Source organism: Stegastes partitus, unplaced genomic scaffold (assembly GCF_000690725.1).
Source record: "Stegastes partitus isolate 25-593 unplaced genomic scaffold, Stegastes_partitus-1.0.2 Scaffold3633, whole genome shotgun sequence".
Classification (NCBI taxonomy): domain Eukaryota; kingdom Metazoa; phylum Chordata; class Actinopteri; family Pomacentridae; genus Stegastes; species Stegastes partitus.
Window position 1 is genome coordinate 159500 of NW_007581364.1, and position 27066 is coordinate 186565.

Below are 27066 nucleotides of genomic sequence, written 5' to 3' on the forward strand. Positions count from 1 at the left end.
ACCGCGGGATGACTTGATGACACGTGTGCGAGTGTGTGAGTGTGTCTATGCGTGGGCAAGTGACGCGAGGAGGAATGAGCACAATATCTATGTGCACGTCTGTTGTACCTGCACTTTGTATCACGATTATTAGGGAAGCATATTGAGCTTTGAGGACCTATTCTTTGAATTTACATATTTTTTTTAATGCTGGTTCGAGTGTGCCAATGTATGTAGTGTGGAAGTGTGTGTGTTGCAGTTTGTGTGCCAACCTGATGCCCCCTCTCTCCTTTGCCATCTGTGCTGCTGGCATGGCTCCTTAGTGTTAGTAATGAAGAGGGACGCCATCTTCCCCCCACACCCCACCTCTCTCTCTCTCTCACATCCACTCACACTTACTCACAACATTCTTCCTCTCTTTTGCCTCCTTGTCTGAGTCTCTAACAATCCTTTCCTCCTTCAATGCACTCTCTTTACCCTCAAACAACTGTGCTGCACTGCACGCTACTGTCTAAACACACAGACACACACAGAAATTCGCCAACAACTGATCTGTCCCAGGTATCTCTGCTTTTGAAACACCCTCCTGAACTGCATCTCCTCTGAATCCGCTTGACTTGCTATTGATTTTTTTTTAAACAGAGCCTCTCAGCATGTTGCCTCTTAAGTTCAAACGGTTGAATGCTCTCCTCCCACCCAAATGAACAAATCCTATAAATACTGCACATCTCATTGCTGCACTGAAAGGGACCCCTGAAGTGTTCTGAAACGCACACTGATAACCCACCCCAAACCGAGATTACACATATTTTCTTACATATCCGCGCACACTTCCAGTGGTTTCGCTTGTTTTAGAGAAGGCTGCATTGACTTGAATGTACTCTCTGATGGCTGCTGAATTCTCAATCCCAATTCCAAACCAAAAGATTAATCATAACTGCTAAATACTTTACCGTTAGTCCTATTAATTATTAGCTTTTTTCTCAAACTAACAGTGTAATATATCACTGAAGGCAAATTAATTTTAACAGAATAGCAAAAACCCAAGTCATTTGCTGCCAGAAAAGCTCTGCTTATTTAAAAGAACTGTCACAATTTGTTGGCATAATCAATGTCGACAGTGAAAGTGCATCGACATGAATATTCTTAACTGGTGCGTGTTTTTGTTTTTTTTTTTAGTTTGTTGTGTTTTTACTTCAAGTCATTATTACAGTTGCTTTGTATCAGTGTCGCTGTGTAATTGTTGCGTCACACAGTTCCCTAAGGTTTCAAGAGCATTTCAAAAGGTGGTTGGTAAAAAGTGCAAAGTTCGGATGGTATATCGCAGCAGCACTAACACCTCAAACTAAAACCCACCTACAACATTTTGCACGGAGGCACTACATCTGTTTGTCCAACTTTCCGTGCTCACACATACTGTATTTTATAACAGTCAGATTCACAAAAAAATCTGTATTCATTTACATATGTCTCTGTTTCTGTTGTCAGACAACAGAACGAGTATGAAATGACTGAAACGCAGACCATTACGATTACGTGTTATCCAGCAGCCTCTTCCAAGCTGCTACTCTGCAGCACTAAAAATCTTGTTTTAAAAACAACAACTGTGCTGTGAATTTGGATATATTTTCATATAATTCAAAGCTAGCACCAAAATCAGAGTATAATTAGGAGAAAAGGAGTTGCTTTAGCTGGTCTGTGCTTGTAAAATATACACCGTGTCAGAACAGTTTTGCACTTTAATATATAAACCCTTGTCCACATTTTTCACTGAGCTGCAACAACTTATACCAAATAGTCGTGTTGCTTTTTTTTTTGGAGGAAAATGAATTGTTTAGATTAGTCAACTGATAGGGAAGATAATTTAAGCTATCATTATTTAAAAAACATAATAAATAGCTACAGCCTTAATAGTTAGAATTTATTTAACAAGTTTTGCTTACAACTCTGAAATTCAAACTTGTGGAACCCACACACACATAATCAGACAACCTTAATCCTACAACATCCCTCCTACAATACTTACTCCTCTATCCTATGATGCACTAAGAGAAAAAATAGGTAAGTGAACTATAACCTCTAGTTGTGATCACTATCAAGAGAGTTTCGTAATACTGCAGTGTTAAAAGAATGTATATTGAAGCATGCCCGGAACAGGTCACATTTTAGGTTTGGATTTGAGATTCTTTTCTAAAATTAATTTGACTTATTTGTTATTGACTTGAAAACAGATGTCAGTCACAGTTGCTGAAATGAATTAATTCTCGTTTGGTTTTCATTAAAATGCCATTCTTCGTGGCACTTTCATCAGCAGAATATGCAAAAGACATGTAAATAATGAAGACATCAACTTGTCTTCATTTGTAGGCGACCTGTTCTTCACCTAGTCAGATGGAGACTTATTCACTGTATTTGCTCCCTTTGTCCCTACGGAAAACAAACACTTCCCTGCACTCCATCACGCCCTTGTTTCTCTGAACCGTTTCGAGGGCAGTAGTTCAGGAGATTTTTGGATGCCATGCCTTGCCAAGCCCCAGGTCCAATGCCCTTTTCCTCAAGCTTCCCTCCGATGAGTTCCCTCTTGTGCCAGCTTGGCCTTGAACAGATGGGATGGTTCAGCATGGCATCACACCAGCCGACACAGTGGCATGTCAAACAGGCGGTCACAGGCCTGGGCATGCCAAGCACAGCCATACTGTACTGCCATATGGGAATAATGTGCGCTGAGATCACACTGGACAGGCTGACAGAGTGGGATACATGGCCTGATTTGCCTGCAAATCAGAATAAATAGCCGTGGATGCCAGAGTATATATGTGCAAGTCTCAAAATACACACACGCACAAATGACTATTTACCAGACTGCGGTCAAGGCCTCAAACTTGCATGCTCCAAGCATCGTTGCGCACACTCAGATGTACACACACAATCCTCTCCACCCAACTGATGGCAGTACGAGCCGTGGACACGCACCATGCATCCACAAGCTTGCCAGCAGACACGCTCGCAATCGCACACAATCCATGAAACAGCAATAAAGGACTCACACACACAATTCTATACTACACACAGCAGTCGCTCCCATTCACACACCAACAGTGACGCGCACGCACACACACAAACACTCTCCCCTCTGTCCTCTGCAGACGGTGATGATGGCCTGTGTTTGGGAGGTTAATGGCTGTTTGCTCCTCGCAACCTTCACACTTGATTACTCGAGTCGACTGCTGTCTGGACGGCGGGGGACATCTCCAGGACACCAAAGCGCTCCCTGCCACCGCTATATGCAAACCGCACTCATTCCAAATGTTAATGCAGTGCTGAAGACACTGCGTGCAAAATGCCATGCGCTGTATGCCCTATGAAAAGCAAACGGGCTTTAGAGACGTCTGTCAAAACATGATCAACAATCACTGGTCTTTTGTTATTTCTCATATTTTCAAGCGGACCACAGCGAGGGAAATTATTTATGACTGCGGTTAAAAAACAAAGGCAAAAGAGCAGAGAGCAGAACATGTTTCCAGAAGTACTTATTAGTATGCAGGTCATATGGCTATTTATTAAATTTTAAGTAAGTCAGTTTGGGCTTTGCACTGCATATGATTATTGTCTGATTTCCACTTGAAAGTAAGGTGACGCCATGCTTCATGGACAATTTTGGGAATTATTATAAAGTGTGAGAATTGACACACATTGTAGTGTTGCAGTTGACAGTGGAGGTACAAGAACTTCAAACACTGCATAAATTATCTGTACACTAACACAGTTAAATCGGTGGCATTAAAGCAGCACAATCTGTCAATGCAAACAAATCTTTCAGTCTTTATTTGGGGAATGTTTATATTGCATGCCTGAGGTGTTCCAATAAAATCCATCTGAAGTTTACGGTTTAATAGTCTGTGTAATGTTGAGTGATACACTGCTGGAAAACTATCATAAACGTACTGATGATGAGCTACAAAAAGTATATTACACACAATTTAATATATTAAAAGAAAATTAATAGAAATGAAGGCTGGATAAATCCACAGATATATGTGAGGAGCTGAGGATCTAGGAGACACGTTCCAAATACAAAAATGAATTTAAAAAGATTATAAGATCACTGTCACTAACTACACTGTATTATTTGTTTTACCAGCCCTCATAAGATTATTATACAGTCCTTAAAACGACAAAGTAAGTGAATGTAGTGTTCTGGAATAAGGCTTTTCAATACTAAAACAATACTTGCTAATAGTGTGATGGGTAAAACCGACACATCCCTTTTAAGAGCTGATGAGTTCCCTAGATTCTGTGCCAAGCAGCAATGCTGAAAGACAATCGTGATGCATTACTTGACCAAAAATAAATAAATAAAAACGCTTCCTGCAACACAATCCACTGACACACTCGTCTCAGTTTATAATTCATCGATATACAATGTCTCACGGTAGACTGCAATCGCAGACTAAAAAAAGGCTAGTGCCTACCACAGGCCAGAAAAGCAAATACGCAACCTTTGAAGATAATTAAATACCTTCTAATTAGCTTTTTTTTCCTTCTCAGGAAACTTAATCAAGGTTTTTATAGACTTGAAAGATTCAGTCATTGCCACTGTCTTGTTTCCAGTCCTTCAGTTTTCTCACTAAAACAAAACCTTTAATGCGTATATTTGACTTAATAAACTCAATTTTTGAACCTATTTCTAACAACGTTTTAATGCACCTGGGTTTACAAAGCTGCAAAAGGTGTCGAGTTGATGTGACATTCATGTAACAGAACACAAATGCCCCTTGTTTCTACCAAACTGCATGCTTTAATGATTTTCTCTAATGACAATGGCACAGGATTTTGTGGCATTCTTGGCACGACACAGTCCTCAGTTTGTTGGGAAGGATCTTACTGAGCTGACTTCAAGAGTTGAACAGGTGTGGTTGTTTAGCAGAAATGAAGAAAAGGCTTTTGGGAAATAAATTCTTAGTACATTGCTCAGTCTTAGTCATGAATGTGAAATATTAAAACGATTAAAGGGAATACATTTGCACATCATCCTTATGCCGGAGAAATACTAACTTATGAATGGAATCATGCAGCAATAGCATTAATATGCACACTATTTTAGTTCTTTTTTTTTTACCCATACACATCAAACTAATCATAAATCTACTCAAATAATTCATCATTTTTCATTCACTGCCAGTTTCATCTCCACTATCAACATAACACTGTATGGTTCATTAATTATAGGCACAGGTGCATGAATAACAGCAGGTCTCAGTTCAAGAATGTACATGCTACCTTGGGAATGGTTTAAACAGAAGGACACACACACCCCAGACACATTTAATATCGGAAACTACTAGTTTTATTGAAGGATGTTAATGCATACTAATTGATATTATTATTCAAGTGATTCAATTAAGTTGATATATATATTAATTGATTAATCAGAAGATGAGGGTCGTGTTTCAGGACAAAGATTTACTTTTGCTGTAGTGCTTGGTTTCACCACAGGGTGGAGCATTATACTGTTATTTGACATGGAGTGTGTTCACCAAAAACCCATAAGGGTTGCATAAAACAATCGCATCTCTGGACTGTACAAACGTTGGCTGAGCCTGCCATGATGTCATCCACAGGTTTTCTGAGCAATGATTTGGAAGCTCAGCGTGGCTGCAGTCCCTGACTCCTCCGAACTCTTGGCTAATACAAAAATGATTAAAGAGGCGGAGTCTGAGTAGAGCTTGGACCAGGGGTGTCCAATCCTGGTCCTCGAGGGCAACAATCCTGCATGTTTTAGATGCTTCCCTCTTCCAACAGACCTGATTCAAATGATCAGGATCGTTATCAGGCTTCTGCAGAATTTGATGATGAGCTGATCATTTGAATCAGGCATATTGGAAGAGGGAAACATCTAAAACATGCAGGACTGTGGCCCTCGAGGACCAGGATTGGACACCCCTGATCTAAAACATGCAGGACTGTGGCCCTCGAGGACCAGGATTGGACACCCTTGGCTTAGACCTTGCAAATGTCTCTGGGTTATGGACTGTCCCATATGAGTATAAAGTATGAATTGGAGCCAGCCTTAAGTTTACATTTAATAACCCTGAACTTCTGGCACTCCTGCGTTGTCTTAATTTCTTAGCCCTACATGTTGGTGGTTGGCACACCGCCCTGCTGTCCAGCTGCTGGCTGTGGCAGTCCTGCTGATGAAAGTTATGATAAATGTGTTTGGTGGCTGTTAGGCTAAACTAGGGCTTTCTAACTCTACTACACGCATCAGGATCCAAGTGCAGCAGATAGCTGTCATAGCTGATGCTGTGAACTTTCAGGGGCAGCAGGACTCTGATAACACACTTCTAACATCATTTAAACTAAAGTGATGAAGTGCATCTGCGACACTCTGCTCTGGATACAAATCCATCCTAGAGGTGGCAGTAATTACTGACTGATTTGACTGACTGATAAAGTTTGTGCAACAGTATTTGTGGGCATCTGTTCCAGCTGAGCAGCTGTTTCCAGCAGCTGGACTATCGTTAACTACAGTGAACAAGTCACTCAATCATGTTGATCAGGTATGATGAATATTTTCATATCAAACTGCTGTGAAGAGATTATTAACTTTACAGGGGTTTTGTTTGTTTGTTTTTTTCAGTGTCAGTGGTTAAGCATACTGAAAAATGTTAACAGTATGTTCTTCACAATTAATCGATAATGGACCACTATTGTGGCTATAGGTTAACAAAAACATCATTTTGTTTACTATTTGTACCAAATAGAATGAAAAAGGAAAATTACTTGCAGAAGTCAAAATAAAAAAAGTGTAAAATCACATTAAAAATAATACAAATCCACACAATTGGATCATTTCTGAATTGTTGCTTTGCGAAATGCAGTTTACATTTGAATGCCAGCATGTGACAGTGTAATACACAAGTGAGCTATTGTTCACTGGTTTCAAAATGTTTTTACTCTTTATTTATTTTTTTCAATAGAAAGAAATCCTACTAGATTTGACTCCGCAGTGACAAACAACTGCTGCCCACATTCCACAAACCTGTGCCGCTTCTTATATATGTGGCTCAAATTTAATTTACAGAGGTAGGACTATGCAAATGATGCCTTATTCCGAGACCCAGGGGTGCTATTTTATGATTCATGACTAGTAACTCTGTTAACTGCCTTCATTGACTTTCAGATTCAGAAGTGTCTTGTTTAAAAATGAGCCAAGCACTGGTGAAATTGGAAAGTGCGTTTTGGTTGAGCCACATAGGCCAGTTCTCTATATATTATATATGTGTGTTTGGATGGAGTTCTTTATATCCTTCTATAGCTTTTTTTTTTATTTTTTTTGCCTTAGTCAGACTGCAAGCATCACTGCAGGATCATTTACCAAATGGCTATTATATACACATACTATATGTGGGAATGGAAGTAGAAATTACTTTTCTACTGCTGTGGAATGCGGTTTACAGGAGGGCTGAGGGTTCTTCGATGGAGGCAAGTGACCCATATGGACGTGTTATTTTTCTGTAAAAGCAAAGGCTGATAGCAAAAATAGTTACATAAAACTGCAGAAGTTAATACTGTTTCTATAGCAAGAGACAGGACTTGCTTTGCTCTTCAGACTTATCAGGATAAGACCTCTTTTGACGATAACGCTACTTGGCTCCTATCTTATGATATCATATTTTCTATTTCAAAGGAGCGCAGACCTATCGTTGCAGATCTAATGAAAAGCTGGGTGTGTTTCTGTGTGCCTGCACGGGAGCCATCTAAATGGCAGCTATTCAGATGCGACGATAGAAATGAAAGATAGAAGCAGGTAATGGTAATAAAAACCCAAAGAGACATTTACATCGAGACCCTCCTCCTCCTGTATGTCTTCCTCCTTTTTAAAAAAATGATTGCTGTTGACTCTGTTTCCATGCAACTTTTCCCCCCATCCTAACCTACATCTCTTTCCTATGAGGCACCTCTCCTTGTTTTACCCTGCCACTCCTGTGTTTCTTGATGGAGGGTGGAGGTGTCAGAGGGATGTATTTGTGTGGATGCGTGGAAGGGATTGGGGAATGGTAAGTGGGGGGTCTGGCAGTCTGTTGAGGACACTGTCACATGCTGACACAACAGCAAAACAGCCCCCCTACGGCTACATCCAAAACATCTTCAGCATGGTGCTGCATTACAAACAGAAAACAAAACAAAACAAAACAAAAAAAAAAAAAAGAAGTGACCAAGCATGTCCGCGTGTAAGAGTACAAAACTGTGCGCGGATGTGTGTGGTTATTATGGTGAGGGAGGGACCACTGAAAGAAGAGGAATAAGAAGCAGGGAAAGGAGCGGCGAACAGATTATGACCCCCAGCCATGATTATCTACGCCTGCCGCTCTGACCCCCCGTGCCAATTACAGAGATAAGGCAGCCTGTGCCCGTATGTGTACACAAGTGTGTCTACTTTCCTTTCTCTGAAGCAAAATGTGTGTGTGATGCTTGCTTGCACACGACATTTGTATTCACTGGTTGGTATCAGTGGCCACACACTTTTTTCTTCCCCACTGTTCCTGCTCCTGCGCTGTGAGCCAGGGCTCTGGTGCTTTAGCATGGCAAGATAACGGCTGCTGATAGCTTCTGGAATTGCAGATGGCCACTGCAGGAAGACTTATTTGAATTAGGAAGATGTTGAGAGGACACCTGAATGATTTCAAGAAGCAGGGCATGAATCATACATTTTACCCATCCATTCCAGAATGTTAGAGCTCCTGCTGGAGCTTCAAAGACAGGCAACTCTCTCCGTCCTTTTCATGCTGCCATGTGCACCTTTCCTCTTTGCTTTCTTTTTATATCCTCACCCTCCATCGCCTGCTTCTTATCAGTTTTCTTCATCCTCATTTTTTTTTTTTAATCTCTCCCTCCTCACATTTCTCTGCTTTACACTCTAGAAAAAAGGTCCCAGGGGGAAATGCTGATTTATGATTTAAACCGCATTTCCCAGCATGCTTTGGCAGGAGGATATGGTCCCATGAGACATCTGTCAGTCTGGTAAGGCAGTATGGGTCTCTACAGCCTCAGGCTGCAGCCGCTTCTCTTATTAGAGTCTCTGCAATGTGTCCACATCTAACCAGTCACCACATAGTGCTGGAAAGAGACAAACCGATCACAGATAAAGACTACAGCAGTCAGGCAGCCACACCACGATTAAACTCAACGGTCCAGTCCTCTATGCACTCGTTAAGATCAGATCAGTTTTAGCAACTGTGCTGTTCTGTCTTCACATTACTCTGAGGGAAAAAAAAAAAAAGATAACGGGGAAACTAGCACTCTATGTGGACATTGAACATCTTTTCTATTGATAGAGTAAAACAATATTTTGTTTCTGCACTTGAACACTAAACAGTTTTATGGAGAGATGGCACCAGCGACGCCATTAGAGAGAGATGTGTCAATTAAAGAATCCTGAATATACAAATATGGAAGAATTCCATCACACTAAAGATGGTATGGTATGGCACAGGTCCCTATGAAGTCATGTGCTTTGTAACAGCTGAACCAGGTAATATCCAGCCAGTAGTGTTGCTGTACAGATGCAAGCAAGGTTTTATGAAACTGTGTGCATTTGTAGCTTAACCTGTGGGGAAACTCTTTCAACCATATTTTGGGGCAAAGTCAGCAAATACTTTGGAGGTATTTTTATTTTTTATTTGTATTACATTCGACTGGTGATTCTATACATGGGATTTTTGTTTGAATTTGCAGAATTGGCTCTCTCCCTATTCTTCTAGATAAGGACCTGGTCTTGTTAGTCCAAAATAACAGCCAGGAGGTGTTATAAGACTGCAGTGTGATGAAACTTGCCAATAAGACACCAAAAAATAAACACCATCCAAGACCCACAATCTCATTTGCTGAACTTAAATTTTCACAAGGTCTACCAGTGTGTGACAATGTTTCTCAGGAAAACCTCGAGACTACTCCGAGGACGCCCCTTTTTCTGGATTCACTACTGTCATATGCCTCTCTATAAGGGAATCTTAATATCCATTTATCACATTTAAGTTATTTGACTGGTCACTGTGGCAGTTGCCCTCAAAACCAAACAAAGCAATGAACAAGCCATGCACACTAAGCTTTGCACCTTACAGTTTGACATTCTTCACAAACTCGTCAGTGAACCAGGAGGGCAGAGGTGGTCTTCTGTACATGCTGGTTTCCAGTACTTGACTAGGTCCCAGGAGACAAGACAGACATTGCCCCTGTCTTTTTCTGGCCTTTCCAAGTTAAAGATTTGAAATTGTGGTCAGACTACGAGGAGACACTGGAACATTGGTGTGGAAAATTTGTATTAGACAAAAAGGGTAGGAAGGCAATCTTCTCATCCGGTTAGGTCTAGTGAGCAGATTGCCTCGGGAGTCTTAAGTTAACACTGAGCGGAGACAGGAGGGAGAAAGGAGGAAGTAAATAGAAAAGAAAAAAAAAGAAAAACTACAAGGCACAGTGCCATCCTTGTTAGAGCTTCTACATTTACTCAGCATTACCAACTGCTGCAGCTGTGGTTCATCGCCTTCCCAACTTGTGCTCTAGCTAGAATATTGCTCTTTAGTTTTTGGACTTCTTTGCAGGAACAGTTCTTCTACTCATTTGTGCAATTAAGTGAAGCAGGACATTGGAACTGGAAGTAGAACATTTTCTGAATCCAGGTCTTACAAATCTTTCTTAACTAAGCCCTTATCGTTCACTCCTAATTATATTGTGTCCAGTCCTCAGCTATGTAACATTTTGGCAGAAATTGACCTCAACTATCACTCTGACACCACACATAAGGCAGATCTCGAGGTCCCAACGTATCCTAATGTAAAATAGCAGACTGATGTGTACATACACAATTCAACACACTGGCACGTTTCCACACAAGCACACTGCCGCATTGCATTCCAGCTCTAGCTAGGAAAATGTTCTGATCACATATTCCTTTGAAGTTTACAGTATATAGGCTTCAAAGAACTTTTTTTTTTTTTGAGGTCATGTCTGTTTAACATTTTAAGAGGAATTTGGTTTGTTTCCATTACTACATGCAAAGAGCAAAATGTGATAAAACGTCTTAAAATTAAATGAAGTTGCAGGGAGATATTCATGAGTGTTTTTTTCAGTCTTTAACAGATGATTTGCGTGTGACGGCGCACTATTCCAACTGCTAAGAAGGCTGCATAATGTTTAGATACTGCATGGTTTTTGCTTGTCCATGGCGGTGCATTGCTATCATACAGATGACTGTTAATTATATTTTAGTTTGGTAACTACTATAAAATGTACAGTGAATTTGTGTTGTCCATCTTTGAACTAGACCATGCATTTTAGGATTATCTATTTATTAAATAAAGTACTATCTTTGAGAGTGCACTGATCTAAGGCATTATGTTAATAATAGACTTTTCTTATTGGCTCATTGCATCACATTTGGCCTGGAGTTTTGGAGGATAAAATGAACATTAAATAACAAAAGCTATCCTCCATTGAAGCATTAAATTGCCTTTAAAAAAATCAAATTGCAATCCAAGCATTTCCAAAATAAATTTTATACTTTATAGTCTAAATGTAATACATGATCCAATTTTAAAATCTGTAGAACACTGTGCATGCAGAGGGCAATTTCTAATGCCTACCGCAAATCTATCTTTGACATCTACTTGGCTCAGATAGGAGATGATGACTCATGATTTAAGTGAGTGATTGGAAACTCAGTCAAATTCAATATTTGTGATTCACTGAGAAAATAAGAGCAAGCCATCTGCATGGAGACGAGTGAGAAAGAGCAGGGGAGGCAGATAAGACCCCGATTCAATACAAATTAGACTGAACAAGCCATCCATTCAAATGTAAAATGGCTATGACACCTGCTGTCTCTGAACACATGTATCTGTAGTGAAAATGGTTACAGGGCTACATGAACTGTGCTACATATTTCAGTAGTTGTGACTGTGTAAAACACATGGGGGAAGAGTGTGACACCTGACAACCTGGGCAGAAGCAGCTAAGACTGAGGAAGGTGGCAGCTTCAGTGACAAAAATGTGTCTAAGAGTGGGTAAAAATCGCAGATTCACTTAGCTGCCCACAATATGTGTCAAGTGGTGCATCCATCTGTGGATGCATGTGTGCGTACATGTGCATTGAGGTTTGTGGGCGTGCACATTGACAGCATTGGACAGCAGTGTACTCATGTCCTCGTACTATTAGTCATCCGTGTGCTATTCTTATTGGACTATGATATTGTTTACTAAAAGTCTTTGTTAAAGTGGCTAAAACTTACTTATTTGGAAAAGTAGTTAATTAAAGAATAAGAAGTGGGCTACTGGAAAGATATATTGAGATATTTTAGTATGTACAGTCACAATCTATTGATTCTGGCCCCATTTTATAGCTCTAATTAAAGAGCTGGCTTACTGTTTTCAGAGAAATTAACCCCCCCATACTATCAACTGTCAGGAGTGTAGACAATAAAGAGTATGAAAGATTGAGGGAAGTAGAGTGGTAGCGATAGAAATACTACCTCCACTCCATGTAGCTTGTAATTTGCTGTGTTAATTAAATTATCACTCCCCCTGCGCTTTTTTATATCCCCTGTTCTGTCACCCTCTGCTGTCTTTGCTATTCTACCACATGAATCTTCTCAATAACCAGTTTAAACAACCCTGAACTCCTGTCAGTGTGCACATGCATGTAAGTAGCCAGGGTACTCAGTTTATGGAACGTATTTACATAAGCTATCATTACTCCCTTACTGTCAATCTTTGTATACATGCAGCACATCAGAAAGCAGTGCTTGTGATAGCACTGTCAAGCTTCACAGGTGCTGTCAGTCTTGATTAAAATGTTGGAGACTGCCTGTTTTTTCTCCGTTTTACTTTTAAGGTTTGTTTTTTAGAGATGCTTTCACACTGAACTGTAATGTTACTTCTCATCTCGTCTACGCGCACAGTGTGTTTCAGTGTGTTCTTGAGTCAGTGCTTGCAGGTGGAGAGGCCAAAGGGTATGACATTAGCAGACGGAGTGCTCGCACCCCACATGCTGGCCATATGTCATGCCAAATCTCATCTCATCTTGCACTAAGAGAAGGTGCTGCTGGCGGTTGAAAGGCCACCCTCCGAACAGATATCATCAGCCTGACACCCTGACCTGACTGGAGCTGAGGGCTACAGCTCTGCTCTGTATCATATCAGATGCATTAAGTTGGGGAGAGCTGGGTCACGATATACTACAATAAAACACAAGGCTGATCCTTCACTTCCTAAGCCTCACAAAGCACTCCAAAGTCAAGGGATAAAAGTAAAAAAAAAGAAAAAAAAGGTCAGGTGGTTCAGCAGTTGGCATACTGCAGTTTAAACAGTAATAGCAGCAAATCAATACATGACTTTTTTGTGCTTTCTTCTCAATACTTGTTCATGTATCTCAACATCTGCATTAATGTGACACATTCGTCACGTGGCTGCCCCTGCAAAGGCGCTGTTTTGCTGTTTTGTTTATGGACCAGTAACCAGAGAGACTTTGGTATCCTGATTTTCTTACACAAATCTGTGACTTTAGTAACTGTAGGGCTCTAGAGGGGATATCGACTGGGACATGCCATACCACTGAATTAAATGTTGTCTGTAGTTCTGCCTGGTTTGTTCCCTCTCTGTCTTTTTTTCCCTAGTCTCTTTCTCTCTCACATACACACCCCTTCCTCCTCTGTGTTACATGCACACACCCATGTTTTGCAATCTCTTATTCAATGTTGTGCGTGACTGAGTGGCCATGAAGCAGGACATTACTGTATTACTGTACAAGGGTGCTCAGTCAACCGAATAACTACAGCGGTTCAATAAAATATTCTTTGCAAATCCACTGAAACCCGGAGTTCCCAGTTGGTGAATAACCAGATCAAATATTTGACTAAAGTGGTCTTTCCAGTACAGTGGTGGTTCTATGAAGCATGCAGAATCTTTAAAACAAACAAAACAAAACAAAAAAAAAAAGCTGCATGATATTCTCTGATTTCAAAACATTTCACCTTCTAAAACACGCAAATCTGAGATGACCTCAGCCATCATTTAAGTTAATTTACAATAATGGAGTCAGCCAACAGAGGCAAACGGAGAAATGGTTTAGAGTCCTATGGTGGTACAAAAATAAGCTTCATTCTCCAACTCCTCCCTACTGCAGGGAAATCACAAGGTATTCCTAATGCTTCTCTGACATCTAGTGGTGATTTTAGGGTATTGACATCTTCTGAGCATTTTCTGAATGTCTGCCATGCCCGTGGCACTGCACATGATAAAGGAAGTAATTTGTCACACACTGAGGCCACTTCCACACCTGGTGGAGGCTTTTGCAGGTTATGGATGGTGCTCCTTAAAGTCTGACATAAACAGAATCCATGTGCATTCCACAGATGTACAGAGATGTGGCACACATACATTAAGAGGGAAAAGACTTGAACAAGTGAGGCTGAGCAAGCAAACACATGACTCTACAATGGCACCTGCTACTGACGATGTCACCACAACTTAACACGACTCCATATAAATACTAATAGTGAATCAATATATACTCAGTTCCATGCATTACTAGCTGTTGCCTGCTCCTCGCTCTTAGATGCTAATCCAAATCAAGCCCTTCACCTTTCTCCCCACACAAAGACCTCATCAAAATTGAGTAGCACACTCGCATACACACAAGCATTGTGGCAAACATGAGGTTTTCTCTATTTTTGTCACCGTGGCTGGCAGCACTTACCTGTGGGCTAGTTGTTCATGGCCATTGTCAGTGGCCATGATAGAAATAACAGTTTGCTATCATTCTGTCAGCGTGAGGCAGAAAAACATTAGCTTGCTTCGAAAACAAGCACACACCAGGTGGTGCCGTCTCTCAGTGGATAAGCAATTAGCTTTCTGGGGGCCAGAACTACAGTTTGTCCCACATAGAAAACAAGCAACACCTGTGTGTGCAGCCATGTGGAGCCGAGACTCAACGTCGCATAATAGAAAATAGGAACATCCAGCAGGGGAGTGTCAAGTTGCCCTTTTCTGAATGCATTTTTAGAGAAGGTTGACAGGAAAATGACTAGAATGGGTAATAAGCAGGGGAAATGTAATGAAATAATTTCATAGTTGACTGTGGTAGGCGAATGAGGAGGGAAGTGGGATGAAAATTTCTGATAATTATGCAAGGGAAACAATAATTAAATCCGTAACTGAAAGGGAGGGGAAATTAAAATGACTTATGGAGAGAAGAAAAATACAACTTAGATCAGGTATTTCAAAAAGAGCTGAGGTCAAACTTAAAATGAGGCTGTAAGAAACACAAGAATGAAAGGAGGTGAGAGGAAAAAGGTGTGTAACGAATAAAATAAATGGTGCTTAATCAAAGGCAAGGAAATATTGAAGAGCAGAGACATGGGTAATGAGAGAGGTGTCAGTAATCATGAGGACAGGAGAGAGCAGAAATCGCCACTGCACAGAATCAGGATGAGATAGACAGATACAATTTAGTCAGAAAAATGGATAGAACCACTTACTGAGGCTACAGTCTATCCTGATACAATCTGGCGGGAGAGAGAGCGAAATGGTGAGATCAAATAAAAAGAAAAGGAGAAAGAAAGAGACAGAAAGAAAAGGAAGAAGAGAAAGGATAAAAGAGAAAAAAGACATTTTTACATCCTTCAAGGTACATTCTGCAGACAACCAAGCATTGCTCTGGGGCCACCATCCGGGGACAGTCTCTGAGTCAGGATCACCCTTTTCTTCCATCAGTATTACCATCCCGTGTTCCACCCAATACCCCCCAAAGCACAGCAGAAGGCAAGACTTTGTCAGGTCTATAGAGAAGGACAGTATGAACATACTGGTGATACTACTTTCTTTAGATTTATGGAAAAACGCTATGCAAATTGGTCTATTTTTGGTGGAAATATACATCAAAACAACTTTACATGTAATTACAGAGACAACATCAAAATGCAAATCGTGTACTTGGAATTATAAGGTTCTATCTGGGTCGAATGCAGTTTTGAAACACTGAGCATCAAAGTTTTATCATACCATCTGGCAAAACCTTTATGTACACATCTTTTTTTTCAATATTTTATGTCTTTCTCCTTTCTTTTCCTTTGTAAACTGTGCTGTGTAAACCGTGCAATAACCATTACTTCCGTAAACAATTTAGATAGAGCCAAATAATTTCAAGTGAACAAAATGTGTTGGCAATAATTAGATGATCTGCAAAACAAGGATTTAAATTTAACTATATTAAGCCATTATGCTCACGTTGTGTACAAACATCATTTTTTCTGCATCTGTTATGCCATCGCTGCAGCAGATGCAGCATCTCGCACCTTTAACTTTAGCTCCCTTTCCTGACAGTTTGAGATGTACTTGCCTTCTGCAGCACTTCAGGTATCAGAAACCCAACAGTGTAAATGACAAGAAAGGGTGATCTGCACATCCCAGCCACCTTATGCTTTGTGCACACAAACTGCAATAGATAAGACACTCTACTGTGTACGATTTTCTAAACGGGTGCGACAAAAACACTGGTATTATTTTAAAAGCCATGCACCCAGTATACTGAAGTGTTAAAAGGCTTAGTCCTTCAACTTGAAGATTTAGGTTAAAGCAGGGTGTCGGTAAACACCCATTCTGGGTAGAGAAAGAAACTAAATTTGGGTCTTTGGCAAAACCTGACCTTTTAACTCCACCTCTGAATGAAGTTAGCAAATAGAGACCTCTTACACACATTTCATTAAAGTACCAAATGATTATTCCCTACAGAATCCCATATCCTCAGAATATTTCATTACTAGTCTGCTGCAAACTCCATGTGCATGTAGCAGTGTGGCTGGGTTGTGGTCTCGAGCTGTCAACCGCTACAGAATAGTGGACACAAACAGCCAGGGACCAGCATCACTCTGTAGAGATGTGGATATAATACAAGTGTAATTCCATGAAAGTGCATTAGTGAGCCACATGTGCTAGAAAGCTGTGATTTTATTTTGAAATGAAGGAAATTCAGGGCAAAAGCCTGAAGCAAGTCATTTTTCAGTCAATCCACAGGAGGAGAATTTCTCTACTGGCAATTAATAATTGCAATGGCTGATGAAGCCAAACAATAACATGCCAGTTGCTATTGGACAGCGTTAGCTGGGAATACTTAGCTACTGCCTACATATTGCACATTGAACAGGTTATCCTCATCATCTATTACTAATAAATATCATTAGGCTTAAATGTTTCAAATTACAGCTATTCCTAGTGATAAATTACCAGAATTTTAATTATCTTAACAAGGATTAGAGCCTTAACAGATCAAAAGGATTCCCTTTTGATTGTGGGATGCCTTTACTTGTTAATTAATTTTCTTGCAAAAGACCTATGAAAACCCTCAGCAAAGCTATGGTGTGAGATACTGTGTATATTTTTTAACTGGTGTCATTTAGGCACCAGTTAAAAAAAAAAAAAAAAAGCCTATGCAGTTATGAATTAGCCTCAAGTGTGGCTAATTGATAGCAGGTAGAAGTGTGGCCCTGTGTACAGCAGGTACAAATAACTTCTGACGCTACAGCTGTGAGCCGGTCTCTCTGACTGTTTGATCCGAGGGCCGCAGACATACAGGCCATTGAAGGGATGAAAAGTTCCATCTTCTGAGTCTTGGCCAGGTGGAGTGTTTATGAGTGACAGAAAAAAGGAGAGGCTGAAGGAGAAAGAGGAGAGACAGCGCGAGAGAAGAGATAGAAGAACGGCCACCTTCGTTTATCCCACTGCCCTCCTTCCTGTCTCTATGGTGGCTTAAAATCTCACATTCCAGGGTGCACCTCTGTCATGCTCCTCCCGGTTCATTGCTGAAAGTCTGGTCCTTCAAAAGGTCAGGACAGACTTAAAATCTCCAGAGCTGGAAGGTCATACCCATCTTCCCCAGAGCACTAACATTCTTTGCAATGAAATTTTAATAAGTCAATGGGTCTACATTCCTGCAGCCAGTTATTAGAGGGTATGAATTTGTCCTTTCTATGGAACAATCCATCTTACAAACTGTCCTCTCTGTTTAATTTCACTGACCTTCTCCTAACTAACATTGCCTTTCAGACCACTTTACATCTTCCTCTTCTTTCAACACATTAACCATTTGCCTACAATGAAGATTCCTGAGCAGAAGTGGAGACAACCAACCCCTACAGTTATTTCCACAGAAAAGAAAAACAAACAAAAAAAAAGAGAGCAAGAACCATGAGGAAGAGCGAGACAGGAGCAAGGCCACCTTAAAGTTTCTAGAGACAGGTTAACGGGTTAAGGCTAGGGGTCGGGCCAGGGATACTGTTAGAGATGGAGCTTTTAAACAGAATGAGGAGCTATGGGACTTCACAGAATACCAAAAGAAGGGGATGAATGCAGAGGGGTTTGGGGGGGTTGCAGGGATCAAAGAATATGGAAAAGAAATTACTGCAGGGTGGCTCCCCACAGAGGGTGAGATTATTATGATCTGAGGATACCTTTACATTACAAATCTGCCTTATTTTCCTCCAGCAAGCACTTTGTGGAACAGAAGTTTCTGTACTTGTACATCAGTTCTCTCAAATGAACAGAGTTTCTGCATTATTGATGATCCTCATTTAAACCAATAAGAGAATGACGGCCAAAAGCTGCCGTAGTGCCAAATGTATCTGTTAAATTAAACAAATTTGTTCAAGCTGAGGGACAAATTTAGAAACTTTTCCCCACCCAACTATCTGACAAGGGAAGAAAAATCATGGTGTGAAGCTCAAAATGTCAAACCATAATCCTAAGTTCAAAGGCATACAAGGCTAAAATACAGAGTGAAGATGAGAGACAGGGGAGGGGGCAAGGGAAAGGTTAGCAGGGACATCCACGATAAATCACAGCGGCCTACCGAGGTTGACAGTGAGCTTGACGCGGCCTCCGTCCAGCTCTAGTCGCAGGGTGTCCGCTGACTCCTTGGACGTGGTGGCCATGAGCAGACCGTATGCTCGCTGAGACATGAAGCGCAGAGCCACGTCCTCAGCCTCTGTATGCATGGTGACCGGCATGATGATTTTCAGGTACATGCTTCCGTCATAACTCAGCACTGTTGCCTCTGTGTAGGGGTAAAGGAGAGGACAAAGTGGGCAAAAAAATATTCAATGTTAAGTGATCAATGGCAACAGCTTTATTTGCCACCACAGCAATCAAACTCCTTGCATCACTCTGCTCTTCAATTCCTTCCACAGGTTCTTGACAAGCTACTTGTAATCTGGCTGGTTCACTCCAAAATGTTGACATTGTTTTCTATTAACCATTTTTTAAATAATTTTGGCTGTATATTTCAGATTAATATCTTATTGAAATGGCTGATGCTGTCAAAGGCCTAGTTTTTTTCTACAGACTGTTTGATATTTCTCTCCAGAATCTTAATGCAATCCTCTTTTGGCATGATGGTGTTTACCTTGACAAGGTTACCTGACCCAACGATTAAAAACAAAGCCACAGCACGACACTCCTACAACCACGCTTGACTAAGGAGATGGTGTTCTTCGGTTAAAATGCTTCTCCTTTCTTTCACAAAAGAAAAGCTGCACCAGTTTTCAGCTTTGTTTTGTGTTTGCTGGAACTGTCTGCCTTAAAATATTGGTACCAGAATGGTTCAGCTTAATCAAGCTTAATGGTCTTGGTGGTGATCCTCAGATTCTTCTTTGTCACTCACTCGGTTTCTACCACACACTGGGATATTTGTCACAGTCTGTGACTCCATGTACCTTTTGCTTATGATTTGCACTGTGGCCAGTGGCACTTGACAACACTTGGAAGTGGCTTCATAGCTGCTCCCTGTCTTGTGAGCAGCTACAATGTGAAACCCTGTCTCCATGGCTATGTACTGACATAACTAGGAACTAGCATTTTTTCAAGAGCTGACAACAAAAAGTTGGGATATGCAGAGTTTTACACAAGGACTTTCTTTCCTTTTGACAACAAAAAAATTAAACATTAATACCTTTAACATAATGTTGTGCTGTCTTTGATCACCTGTTTATATTATTTCACATACGGATCACACTAAAACGATAAAAAATAAATAAATCACCATGAATCAAATTTTGGCAGGGCTATGAATAATTTTAGGCTTAATGATATGGAGGCTGATTGGATACGACAGGCTAGTATCACCAGCCAAGTGGAAGTATTTGTTAAATTCAACGTAAGATTAAATGATATAGGAAAAAAAAAAAATCGAACTATCTTTGGGAAATCTTCTCCTCTGATATATATTCATGTCTTATCCCTCCAAACACCACAGATTTAATGAAAACTAAATGAAGGCTGCATTATTTGACTGAGTCCGCTGTTTTTGTTTTTTTTTTTGGTTCTTTTTGTTGGCTGCTGGCCTGGACACTTGTCTTTGTGTTTTGTTGTGCAGATCCAGCACATGTGGACGGGCTGTTTTTCATTGGGAACACCTGGGCCCAGTGTTCCAAGTGTAAAAGTGCACCCACTTGTTACCTGATGGGGAAACAAAGTAGAACGCCTGCTCCCTACTCTCCACGCTCCCCATTCTTGTCTGTTTTTCCTTTTACCACATGAGACTCATGCTCCACTACTAACCTACTGATTGTCACATTTCATAGCATTTTTGTTGTATTTGAGGTAGTTTCAACTTCATGAATGCTTCAACAACAGCCCGTCCACGTGTGCTGGATCTGCTTCAACTGTGTGTAACCATAGCACTGCATGACCTGTCATGACAATCATATCCACCAAGAAAGTTTGCAAAATAGCCATGCAAAATACTATTTTTTTCCCTCTATCTTTGTCTTTCAACTGTTTCAAATGTGACCGAAAGAAACATAAATTCCCCTGTTCATCAAAGGGTGTACTTGGATGTCATATCTGCATCATAAGATCAAGGGAAAATTCAGTACCAACAATGATGAAAGCAATGTGTGTCTGAAAAGTTATCATACCGATCAAAAGATAATATCAATCTTGCTGCATCTCTCACACCTCTAAATGGGTTAGAAAGTTTGCAAACTGTACATCGGCATCACTGTCTTTCAGAATCTTTGTGGATGCACTTTAATGTTATTTTCTATGAAATTTTGGTAATAAAAACAAATTTAATTACTTTCAAATTAACGTTTGCAGTTGGTAAGTGTATGCCCAAGACCTCATTTTAAGAACAGGAAACCACAAGAACTATTCATGTGGAATCAAATATCTGACTGTCCTCTAACTCAGAAAAAAAATGTCCAAAACAAAAGTGAAGCTGGTTTCTGAAACATTCTTATTCACACTAGGTACAGCTGTGGTTACTGTCTCTGGAATCAGTTCTGCCATAAATAGACCGCTGTGGAGAGTGACAGTTCCCTGAGGACTGCTCTTATCTTGCAGTGTGGGTCGATATGTGTCACCACAGGCTAACATGAGTCACTGTCAAAGGGTGCTTCAAGCATTTAGGTTTTAGAGTGCACAAAAACATGATGTTAAAAGATGCAGAAAAACCCCTTCCTGCAGGGGAACTATCAGGTGATATTTTAAACGACGACGATAACAGACTCACACAAACTGGACAAACGTGCGTTGCCTTCTACGGCAAACCTTCTACATACATTTAAATTGGATACTGCTTTCTTTTTCTATCAGTTAAATCAGTCAATGTCTCATGAAAAACATTACCACATGAACGCTAATCTTAAAACACTACCCCCACCATCCTCTGGGTTGTCTGTCAATATCATGGATTCTCCTTAAACTCTGCTAATCGACGTACTCAGTTTATTAAAAATAAATAAATAAATATGCAATCAGTTATTAGAAAAATGCTCAGTGCCTCATCCCTGCAGTAACCCAAAGCTCCACTAGATGGCAGAAGAACATCAGAGAAACCACACCTGTCATCTGAGCAACCACAAGTAAACTGTTAAAATATCGCCCTTCAAAATAAAGACATTTCATCCTCTGCCTCAACTGTCCTGATTTGAATCCAATCTTTCCTTCCCTCATTACCTTCCTTGTCCCTCAAAATTCCACACTGTCATGGCTCACTCACCCCCCACAGACGTGCAAAGACAAACCATGGACCGAGGTGCTTGTGGCTAATTGGGATGAATCAGACAGACGTGGTGCTATTTGACTAGCTCACCCCACTTCACTGTGGCGTTTGCGCCACCCGGATTTGCGTGACTACCACAGATGGCGGCAATAGGCCTGGCTGCTCTGCCACATTGCTGCCAACCTCACAGCACTTCAGCCTCAATTCCCGAGTCCCAGCAGTGGGGCTGAATGCAACTGAGCCTCGAGTGGCATTTCGCGTACGCACAGCTCACTGTGGAGCTCTTTCTCCTACTATACCAACAGCTGTTTCATTGTGTCATATACGGGAAGAATGCTGTCAAATGTGCCAACATGCTCTTTCTACCTTTGTTTTCTTATTCTACTTTACAATGTTAGTAATAGGGCAACTTTTCACTGTTTCATGTTGGGACTGTCTGTAATTCCCATTACACATTTCATATAAACTGTATTTTATGATGCCTCTTGTTTTTTTTGCCTCACTGTAAGGAAAGTATTGTATCAATTTGAAGTGTTGTTTGGGACAATACAATAACTTTTTTTTTCTTTTGTGAACAGTGTTTAACACAGCTGTGACAAGCTAGTTATACGCAGAGTTGTTCAGAACATAAAGTTGAAAAGGGAGTTCAAATCTTGACCATCTCACCCATCTAGACGCCCTAGCCCTTAAGCGTCCTCCTTACCTATCTCGCAATTGGTACCAAGGTATCCGGTGCCAATGCAATCACAAATGTAGCGGTTCCAGCCCTCTTTGCACAGACCCCCGTTGCCACAGGGGGCGCTGCTGCACCGCTTCTGGAGCTCACGAGTGCAGAAACTGCTGACACCAAGAGCACTCTGGATCTCAGCCAGGCGACGAACATCGCGGCTCTTGCCGTCGATAAAGAGGTCGCGGACGCATCCTACGTAGCCATAGTTAAGGAGTGCTGTCCAAACTTCTGGCGGCAGGATGAGGTCTGACTTGGACTCAGGCAGCCCGCCCAGGTACATATCACTGTCCAGGTCCAGGATTTCACTTCCCTCTGGGGAACTGAAGGGCATGCTGCGGCTGTTGACTGAGATGGATCCTAAAAGACAAGAACAAATGACAATATTAACTATGAAAAAAAATAAAAACAAACAATTATCATTGATATGATGGCAAACTGATAAACAGGTCGAAACGTAGTTAAACAAATCCATATGGGGGCTTCTTGTATTTAGCAAGTGATTGAAATTGTGCGTTAATGGCTCTAAAGGACAACACAAATGAGACATCTAAAGATGTGTGTGGTCTGGTTAGGTGGGCGAGTGGGTGGGAGGTCAAGTGGTTGAATGAGTAAGTGGGAGAATGAACGGGTGAGTGGGAGGGCCAGTAGGTGGCTAATTTAGGGACACGGAGCAGAGACAGAAGGACATATGAGGAAGGAGAGGGGGGTGGGTGACAGTTGAGTGTCTGTGCGCATGTGTTTGTGTGTGTCTAATGTGTCTATAATAGGCTAAATGGAGGAGAAGGGAAGCAGAATGCAGCAGGGAGTGGGTGAAACAAAGGGGCCCTCTCTCTTTCTGTGATTAACGACTCCATCTTAATTTTCTATTAAAAGCCAATTACAGCAGGAGCGGCAGTGAGATCACATGCATGCACACACACACACACACACACACACACACCGACACTCACTCCCACCCTTCCTCATTATAAGACACCATTAGAGGGAGATAAAATGTCCAAGGTGCTTGCCCACCTAAGATCATTCATCAGACACCACACACTCAGGCATGCAGATGCTCCTGTTTGTGCCCACAAGCAGGCAGATGCATTTGAAGACGTCACACGGCTATGAAAAATACATTTACATTAACAGCCACCTCTGGTTGAATCATAATTAGTATGTGTAACTATTTCTCCACTTAAAACATGCTTTAATTAGCATGGCGAGAAAGACGGTTCAGAAATTTGTCAAAGTCAATTCAGTCTCATTTTGTGTGACTGATAAATCCGTGACACTGTGTCTTCCCAATCCAGTGAACAGTTTAAATGTGCTGCCTAAAGATGCTACGGAACGCAATTAAAATATAAAAAGATTGAGAATAAGCACCTGCACAATTGTAGTTTTTAAAATATTGTGGTTCTAGCGACAGGTAACTGGTCTTTGCAAGCAACTGCAAAGCTATAATTGTAAATGTTAACAGGAGCAAATGTGTATGAAATTTGAATGATTCATGTGAATAAACACTGTAATAAAAAGATTGAGTCAAATTGTAGATCAGTTTCCCCCTCACCTTTCCTCCCTTCTCTCTGGAAATCCACATGGCACCATTCCCCATCATTGACCTTCTTGTTGCTGGCTTTGAGCTTTGTTTTCCCGGAGCCCATATCGATCAGCAGGTACAAATACCCATCCAGAAGCTCCATGGCAAAGTAATCAGTCTTCAGCTCCCTGCCGGGCTTCTGCTCTTTAGGACCCTGAGGGCGGCCGTGGCTGAACAGCAGAAGGCCGCTGGGCTCTGTAGTGCGGAAGTCAAAGGAGATAGACCCTGTCTTCTTGGTGTTCCACTTGGGCAGGGAGATGTAGGACTCAGGGGTCTCGAAGGTCACAGGGTCCAGGGCTGCCACGTCCTCGCATCGGAACACCAGATCGCCATTCAGGGTGATTTTGGGGTCACGCTCGATGGCCAGCCGCGACAGCTCCAGCTTAAAATCATTGTTCTTGTACACCACCTATAGAGCAGAGAGAACAGCGAGCAGTTAAAAGGTTAGAATTGCATCCAAAATGAGGTTAGCGGTGTGCAACTGTCCATTTAAATATGGCAGTTCTTATTTTAAAAAGGACTTTCCGCTGGCCTAAAAACAAAATTCAGCTGCATCATATAAGAACACTCACAACACCGGTAGCCTGCAAAAGCATACTAATAGCTCAAATTAGTTTCAAGTATAAGGTATAGTGGCTATTGGGAAGTCTTGGCAACATTAGGGTAATGATGAATCAAAGCATAAATAAAGCATGACTTTCTTCAACAGCAGTATGAAACCAGCTTCAGCAGTACAGAAGCTGCTTTTACATCTCCTACCACTGATCCCCTATGAAGAAGCTAAGGTCAGATGACTGCTCAGATTACTGATGTTAAATGATTGGGTGAGGAACTCTTATACAGTGTTAAAAAAAAAAAAACATAAACGCCAAGAACGATCACTTGGGACCGGTGAGTTGCCCAGGGCATGCATTTATTGATTTCACTGATGTCTGCGAGTGTGCACAACATACTCAGTGCATCATGGTCTGATCACAACTGTATAAAACTCTTGGTCAAATCCATAAAGCATAAAACCTATTTGCTGTTGTCAAAAAAATGTATTACAGAAATGTAAATAAAGAATAATGCACAATAAATTGAAAACATTAAAAGGCTCCAGGGAAAATCCAGAAACAGAAAGACGTGAAATTTGCCTACAGCCTTAATGCAAATGTCTCCACCAGCCTTTGATGAAATACAGTTCTATTGTTTGAGCTCAAAATGTGCGTCTGTGCCTGACTGTGTGCATTCATAATGGATTAAGAGCTAAAGGCAAAGTAAATTATTCTTGTCTTTCATAGTTTTTAGTTTTCCTTTTATTTGTTGAACACTCTGTACACAGCTTTTGAGAGGCCATCCTCAAGGTAATAGAACCAGCTGAGGTCTTTCTGCGTTTTTGTCTTCATGCGGCGCTCTCGCACACCTACACATAGTCGCTGACAGTTAATGGAGAAAAATCAAACAAACAAACAAACAAAAAAAAAACCCTTCTCTACATTTCTATCCTTGTTTTCTACCGCTGTCTAGGCTGCAGTGTTAAGGAGATGGTTCTGTTATTGTAAAGTCTCTGGTTTGATCCAGGCGGCTGAAATGCTCAGTTGAATTGTCACAGAGTAAAAACATAGAAAATTTACCTGCTCATTGGGCTAAGAATGTAACGCTTGCTTTGATAAAAGGAAGCAGTTGTATTCCTCGCTTCAGCCATGTTATGTTACTGTACACACATTTCAGATCATATAATGCTGTTAGATATTTATTCCTTGCTTATTATAGCATTGGTTTCCACTCTCTTTGGTAAATTAGGGAATTCAAATTGCAGAGAGAATGCATTTGAGAAAAATGAAAACCTTCTCTGTCAGGGTTCTGTTTCAAAGGTAAAATCAGGTCAGTTAAATCCTGCAATCCTTAAATCCTGCCTGCAAACTACTGCTTCCCAAAGCGGAAAGAGGAATAATTATCGCCGAGATGCTGTCTGTGTATTAAGTCACCCTTTGCTTTTGTTTGTGCTGGCCTGTCGGCTCATACTTAAAGGCTTGTCTTGTGCAACGTGGTTCACTATATTGGCTTTTGACTACCTAATTTGTCCAGACTGCTGCTGTCATTCCTCATTGTCTTTCACAGTATCTCTTTCAAACGCCCTCCATCTTACCTATTTTCCTCACATGCAGGCACACTCTCTCTATTTTGTCCTCTCGCTCTTCCTCGCTGTCAAACACTACACCTACGCACAGGCACAGAATCCTCAACGAGAACACAGATATGCAGGGTTATTCTTGAACTTAAGCTCCCTTTGGTTATCTTCTGCATTGGCCACGCTGCCACATGTACTGTACACCTCATAATGTCGTCATTAGCGGAGATTAGTCCTGGTAATTAGCGATGATAACGCTAAAACTGGCAGCTAATAAGGCGTGAACTCGCCTGGCTTAAGGTGCTAGAAAAAGAGGCTGCTAGGTGCAAGAGAGAAAAGACAGTGGGAGGAAGGAAACGATTTATTTTTATTTTATGTATTTTCAGGTATTTTATTTTTTTTTATTCATTCAGCTCCGTCTGCTTTGTCTCCACAAAAAGAGCAGCTTGGTGGTATGCTTTTTTGCAAAGGATCACACAGCACGTTGGAGAAGGATGAGGTAGGAAATAAAGCTGGAAACATGACAAGACTTTCAGGCCAGTTAGTATCTGCAATGTGGCTCCAATGACTGATTTAGAATGCAGACAATCCATTGTTGGCCGAATCCAATG

At 41.0% G+C, this 27066-nt stretch overlaps 1 protein-coding gene across 1 annotated transcript in view; it reads right to left on the bottom strand.

The window, feature by feature from the left end:
* LOC103375919 (neurexin-2-like) overlaps positions 1-26545 on the bottom strand; it is a gene marked incomplete at both ends in the record, with an annotated part of 62782 nt that extends 36237 nt beyond the window's left edge. Inside the window, 5 exons of the mRNA XM_008306222.1 lie at positions 15513-15539; positions 18878-19081; positions 22734-23117; positions 24313-24751; positions 26487-26545. Of these exons, the coding sequence (XP_008304444.1) occupies positions 15513-15539; positions 18878-19081; positions 22734-23117; positions 24313-24751; positions 26487-26545 (1113 nt within the window). The remainder of the gene's footprint in view (positions 1-15512; positions 15540-18877; positions 19082-22733; positions 23118-24312; positions 24752-26486) is intronic.
* Between the last annotated feature and the right edge of the window lie 521 nt (positions 26546-27066).